This window comes from Chenopodium quinoa, unplaced genomic scaffold (genome assembly GCF_001683475.1).
Source record: "Chenopodium quinoa cultivar QQ74 unplaced genomic scaffold, ASM168347v1, whole genome shotgun sequence".
NCBI lineage: Eukaryota > Viridiplantae > Streptophyta > Magnoliopsida > Caryophyllales > Amaranthaceae > Chenopodium > Chenopodium quinoa.
The window spans coordinates 74,826-82,011 of record NW_018745207.1 but is presented as its reverse complement, the minus strand read 5'-3'; the positions used below and the strand labels follow the sequence as shown (position 1 = coordinate 82,011).

General features: G+C 28.0%; 1 protein-coding gene across 1 annotated transcript; it reads right to left on the bottom strand.

Annotated features, from left to right (window-relative positions):
- Positions 1-705: 705 nt before the first annotated feature.
- Positions 706-1,491, bottom strand: LOC110711053 (protein FAR1-RELATED SEQUENCE 5-like). Its single transcript, XM_021889429.1, has 3 exons — positions 1,318-1,491; positions 945-1,199; positions 706-777 (listed from the first exon to the last, which is right to left on the bottom strand). The coding sequence occupies exons 1-3, from the start codon at positions 1,489-1,491 to the stop codon at positions 706-708; spliced, it is 501 nt and encodes a 166-aa protein (XP_021745121.1).
- Positions 1,492-7,186: the final 5,695 nt, after the last annotated feature.

The window sequence follows — 7,186 nt, the reverse complement described above, 5'->3', positions numbered from 1 at the left end:
GAAAAGATATGGATGTACTTATTTGATTATAATTAATGTAATGATGATTTTGAAGTACTAAAAAGATACTTTTTGTGTTAGTTTATATGCCTTGTCTTCATATTGAATATATTTATTTATTTCCCAACTATAGTTTACTATGGTAAGGATGATGAAGTTTTTTGATATTGTTCTGTTTCTGTTATGGAGAAGTAGAAAGAAGGCATTCACATTGTATTAAAAATCAGGAATAATATTATTTCTTTCAGGATTATTATTTTTTAGTCAGGTATTATATTATTTAGGGCAGAAATTAAATCATATTTCTCGGAAAATCATATTATTTCTTTCAGGATCATTATTTTTATAGTCAGATATTAAATAATTCTTGTCAGATATTACTATATTTTAGTCAGGATTTAAATATTTTCAGAGTTTAATTAGTGTTTTGGAATTAATATTTTTAACTCAGAAATAAGTTGAATTTAGACAGGAATTAGATATTATTAGTCAGATATAATTTCTTTCATCTTAGGCATTGGTTGTTTAAGTCATGCATGACAATTTTTTCAGGTATTACATTATGTAGGGCAGGAGTTAGTTTATAATTATCAGGAATTAAAGAATTTTTTCAGGATTAAAATTATATTTATAATTAAATACATTTTAAAATGAGAATAAGATAGTTTCATTCAGGTATTATATTACTTTTTCAGGAATTAAAACTTAAACATCAGTATTAAGATTTCTTACATCATGATTAAATAGTTTGAATTCAGGAATTAAAAAATTTTGAATCTGTTATTAACATTTAGTCATTTATTTCATTATTTTTCAGAGGAATTATATTTTTTTGGACGGGAAATAAGCTACATTAAAAATTACTTAGATTGTGTTAAGTTATAGAATACAAATAACATATTTACAGTATAAAATACAAATATTATGAAGCTAAAACTGCTTACCTCTGGTATGGCGTTGCTCATTGCAAGATCTTGATCAGTGAAGATTGATTTTGGTTCAATTCCACTCATTGACTTTTTGAAGATTGAAAGAAGCCAAACAAATGTTTCAGTCTTTTTATCAGTTATGAATGCACATCCAAACATTGTTGTTCTCCAGTGATTGTTTATACCAACAAATGGAGCACATATCAACCCATATTTGTTTGTTCTGTATGTTGTATCGAAGATTAAAACATCACCCATAAGCTTTGAAATCTTCAAGCATTTGAGAGTCACGCCAAAAATAGCTCACAACATTATTTTCTTCACCAAATTTCAGTCTATACAAGAATGAAGGATCTTGATCCGCTCTTTCTTGATGGGTGTCTAATACATTCTGCATGTCTCCACCTTCAACCATACTCATTTTCACTCTTGATACATAGTTAAGGTGATCTCTCTTAGTATGACCTACACATTCTTCTCCTCCAGCTTCAGTGCTTATATAATTATAAGCATCCATTGGTTTAATACCACTCTCAATCATGCTCTCAATTAGCTCACCCATTGGAGCTGATATTTGCCTTTCTGATCTTAGATGATGTCATTGAACTGTTATTACCAGTTCATGATTATGTTCCAACTCATGTGCAAGAACAGCAAATCTACCTTCTGCATTTTTCTTAAAACGAATATGAGCTTTGCATCCAGTTCTTGTTTCATTACTTCCCTTTCTTTTCTCTTTCTTTCATCAGTTTTACCCAATATGGGTATTTCTACTGAATTATGTTCACCTGCAATTTTCATTTTACCCTTTGTCTATCCTTCCTTAGAACATCTAAAATAAAACTCATACAGTAAATCATTATTATCTCTTCTCTTTGTTGATTATCTTACACTGAAACCAACAAATCTTGAATGAGCTTTGTATAAAAAAATATCCATCATTGTAGTCTGATACTGTATATCCTGCTAAACATCTACTTATGTTTTCATCTTTGTCATATTTGTAATAATCTGCAACAAAAGTAAATATACAAATTATACAAAAGTCAGGTATTAAATTATTTTTGGTGTAAGAAATTATAAAATTTAAGTCAAGAATTAGAATACTTTACTCAACAAATATATCAATTCAGATATATTATAAGGAATTAAAGGTATTCAGTCAAAAATTAGACATTATATAACATGAATTATAGTTAAACTATCAAGAATTAATTTTAAGCAATAACACAAATTAGTATGCTTATATCAGGAATTAAATATTTTATGTCAGGTATTGAACAATTTTTGTCAGACATTACAATATTTGATTAGGAATTGAATTATACTATGTTTTAGTGAGGAATTATATTTATATATCAGGTATTAGTATATTTTTGTCAGGCTTAAATATACTTTAGTCAGGGGTTAAACTTGTATTCAAATTTATTGATTTAGTAAATTAGCATCTTTTATTCAGGAATTAATTAATTATACTTAGATATTACAAGATTTTATTCAGAAATATATTATTTTTTGGTCAGTTTTAAGATAACATAAGTTAGGAATTACATAAAATTACACAAGAATTATATATTGTTACACAGGAATTACAATTTTTTAGTCAAAATTAAAATTGTTTTGAAATTTATTTCATCAAAAATAAGATTAAAATAGTCAGATATTTGATTAAATGATTCAGGAATGAGATTTACAAAGTAACGAATTGAATTAAAAATATATTTTATGTGTAATTACTATGTTTAGACAGGAATTACATTATATATGCTAGGAATTACTCTATTTTTGTAAGCATTAAAATATTTTTCTCAGGAATTCCACCATTTAAGATTATTTTAACACTTCATAAATTTTTAAACAAACATACCTATTATATTTGCAGCATCTTCATCTCTTTCTTCATCATCTCTTCCTTGATTGGTGTTCTCTTCTATAATTACATTATATGTTGCATTCATTATTATTGCTCAACACTTTAGGTATACAATCTGAAACTAAAATAACTTTGCATGCAAAATATAAATCGGATTATCTACGATCTGAAATCAAATTAGCCTTCCATGCAAATTATTAATAGAAATGAAATTAACTACGATCTGAAATTAAATTAGGATTACTTTCAAGTTATAACTTGAAATTAACAATTAACTGAAAATAAATTTGACTTGGTTGCAAATTATAAGTCTAATTTAACTCGAAATTAAATACGATCTAAATTTGAAAATTTAATAAACATTACATGCAAATTATAAGTCAAAATTTATTATATGCAAATTTAAATTGCATCCAAAATTGAATTAACTTTTTGCGAAAATTCATAAAGTCAAATTGATTATGAACTAAATATGATCTGAAATTAAGCACAAACTGATATTAAATACAATCTGTAATTAAATGCATCTGAATTTTAAATACGATTTGAAATTATGTAATTAAATTGAAATAAATTGTACCCTTTTCAGCAGTAATTGAGCTCGGAATTGATTCTTTAGGTGAATCAGATTCTTCTTCAATTGTCATTATGTTGTTTAATTTCTCCATTTTTTGATTTAATTTTTAGAAATTTGAAATTGATCTGAAGGCTCTGATGTTTGAGAAATGAAGGAGTTCTTAGTTTCGCGAAATAAATGAGTTCGCGATTTTGTTAGAAAATGTCTGCGCTTGAAATTTGAGGAAAATGATAAATGACAAACAATTCACACATTTTATAAATTGGCGCGCGGGCTTTGGTCGGGTATCTCAGGCTCGCGCCTTTTTTATTAAGAGTCCAATCTCACGTGAGTCCAGTCTCACACAAAACGCTTTTTTCAATACAATATGCACACCAAAATATACGTAATTTATGCAGTAAATAGCAAAATTTATTCTAATACTTTGTTTTAATTTTAGTTGACCTTTCTATTATCACGCTTGCCAACGCATGTTTTTAACGCTTAATAACTTCAATTATCAACATTGAAATTTTGTTTTTTTAAAAAAAGTGAATATTAATAAAATATACATGTAGACGATTCAAACAAGATCCCACATGACTGTATATTTTATTATATCTATAGGCCGGCACTGGCGGATCTTGACAACTTTTTTTGGACGGAGGGAGGGGTGATCGAATTAAAGCTAATTTCAATTATTACTTAAGTATCTAGGTTTTATACTATTCATGTATTACCATGACATATTGTTTTTACTAATATATAAATGTCATCATAACATGATGGATAGGTGTTATAAAACGACCTGTCAACTGAAAAAAAAAAAAAAAAAAAAAAAAAAGATTTTGACTTGTATGAAAATATTAAATTTAGCATGACTTAGATACGGTGTATATGTAACTACAAAAATTAACGATATAAAAGTTACTTTAGCAAGTATGGAATCTCTAACAACATTGCAAATAAATAAAGTAAGAAGAAAATTGCCATTAAATTAGAAATGCAAGTATTTTTATTTGCTTGTGATGTAATTATCTAACAATTAGAAGACACTAATTTTAAGTAAAGTAGTTTAAGTAGATGATAAATTTTGGATCAAAATCTAAGGGAGGTCAAGCCTAGCCTTGCCCCTTAGAAGAATCGCCACGTTTTATAGGATATATAAATCACAAAAGCGAGTCAAAGTGTAATATGTGAATAGTATAAAAGTCAAACAGTGTCAACTAAAAAAAACGGAGGAAGTATACTTTAGTATCATGAGAATATACATTTTTCTTAATTTTACATGTACTCCGTACTACGTATTAGTTACACAATCCAACGATCTTTGCATTGACTTAAGCTCCAAGACTCCTAGTAACACATATTTGGCTTATTGGGTCTGAGAATCCAATAGTAAATAAAGCCCAAAATGGATAGCCATTTTGGCATCCCAACACCTCGTAATATGCCTAACATCTTGTGTGTATTAAGGCGATTAAGCATTCAACTAAGAACATGGTATCAATTTAACCCTTTTAATTGATGCGGATCAAACATCAAGAATTAGGAGTCTAGATTTATTTTCTTTAGGATTTATTTTGTCGTATCCGTATGATTTATTTAGGATAAAGATTACGAAAAATTATCCTTTTATAAGACAATATTAGAGGTTTTAGGATTTAATTTATCTTTAAGGTTTGTTTATCTTATCAGCTTATTAGGCATGCGTTTGTAGTGGTGGCCATTAATTCTCTCCTCAAAAACTTTTGTATACATCCGGTTTACACTAATACTAGTTTTGTGCTCCGGCGATGCCCGGGTAGTTTATGGACTTTTGAGATAAAATTATACTACATATTATAATTCAATTTGATTGAAAATAGAATTCTAAATTAACTCTTTTTGCTACAAAGTCAATCTATATTTATCCAACGTGGATACAAAAATTAAAACGCTAAATGATATTGTCTTGTGGCCTAATTATAAATTTATTATTTGGTATTTTATAAAAAATATAACTCTAAATTAATAATCTTATTCTAAAATTCTATCCTATAGAATTCTTACCTTTTTTTTTTTTATCTTATGAAATCTATCCAAGGTAGCGCGACACTTGACGGTTTTTTTTTTTATCATATGAAGTTTATTTAAATTTACCCAAGGTGGCGCGACACTTGGCGAAAAAGTCAGAATGCCAAGTGTCGCTGTCTCGTGACCTGGCTAAAAGTTTAGCTTTATATATTAGTTATATGATTAGTGTACATCGAGCAGTATAAGGGTAACTTTTAGCTAATTTTAGGGTAACTTTTTGTCTTTTTTTGGGTAACTTTAAACATAATACAATTTTTATATAAATCAACAACAAGAAAAGTTTTATAAAGGTAATTTAATTACATTCAATCACTAATAATTGATTTTTAGTCATTTAAAATGTGATTCTTTACTAATAAAGCGAAGATAATTTTTATTTGAATTGGGGTAACTTTTATTCATTTCAGGGGTAATTATTAATCACTTTAGGTTATCTTTATAATGGATGTACAATAATTATTGTACACCCGATTTTTTAAAAAATTTGTGTTCTCTCCTACCCTTAATCACACACCTTTCACTTATTTAATCAACATTAACAAGATAATACATAAAGTAGGAAGTATTAGATTAAGCTATTGGTTTCAAGGATTTATTCGTATCTTCCACTAGAGCTTCATTACTTGCATGCAATTAAAATGTTTACTTTTCTCAACCCAAGAGTTCAAGACCATTCAAACATTTGGGCTTACCCTATAGATTTGGAGCCTTGTCTCTATTTCAAAAAAGTGTTAAGAAAGTAGATAAAATAGGGGAGATACTTTGCATTTGATAATAAACTTTAGATTATGAGTTGGATTGAATCAAAAATTCAAGATTGATATTCTTGGTTGTGAATTTGTGATAGGAGGTTATATAAACGGAGGGTTGACAGAGATTTAGACGTGTCTAGCAGGGGTAGATTGGTTATTTCATGCGGGGTTTAAATTTTACTATTTTAGATTCAGTGGTACAAAATACACTCTCAGTGCTACAAAATATAATTTTAGTGGTATTTAAAAAAAGTTTCAAATGTCTAATTAGGTTGTCAAATAATACTATTACAATTCAGTGGTACAAAATACACTCCCAATGGTACTCAATGCGGTTAGTGGTACTTATAAAAATAGTCAGTGGTACAAAATATACTCTCACTAGTTGTGGTCCCAATTTTTTTTTTTTTTTTTTTTTGTCGTTTTTGAACATGAAACCATTTTTAAAAAGTTTTAGTGGGACCCACACCAACTTTTTTACTCTTCCTATCTCTCTCCTCCTTTCTCTCTCTTTTTACTTTTATGTTATTTTAATGGTTGTGAGACATTTGCATTTGTCTCACAACCCTTCAATTTTACTTCCTCTTTGTGATAGTCTCATAGAGAAATGGCTTCCATTTTAGGCAATAATTTCTTGTCTTATAATGAGTAATATTGATTTATTTTTATTTTATTTATTTAATTTTGTTTATACCTGGAATTTAAAGATTAGTTATAGTCTTAGGCCTTATAGGGGATGATTTGGGGTTACGGGGCAGAAAGACTTACGTGGACCTGGTCCACAATAATATTATTGTGGACCCGAAATTTATACACACGCAACTGACATTATATTGAACATAGTGACCCTTATTTTTAACATAGTTACCTTTATTAAAAGTTGTATAATTTTAATATTATTGTGAGCTTAAATACGACGTTATGACCCTAATTTTTGTTGGAGAAATTTATGTTTGAACAAGGGTCACAAAAATAGCAAACAAATTAGAACGGAAAATCT

Excerpts from the sequence above, each read along its gene's own strand:
- LOC110711053 (XM_021889429.1), bottom strand. The coding sequence starts at position 1,491 with ATGGGTGAGCTAATTGAGAGCATGATTGAGAGTGGTATTAAACCAATG. Across the intron at positions 1,200-1,317 it reads AAGGTGGAGACATGCAGAAT|ATTTCAAAGCTTATGGGTGA; the intron begins GTATTAGACACC and ends AAATGCTTGAAG. Across the intron at positions 778-944 it reads TGAGCAACGCCATACCAGAG|ATTCAAAATTTTTTAATTCC; the intron begins GTAAGCAGTTTT and ends TGTTAATAACAG.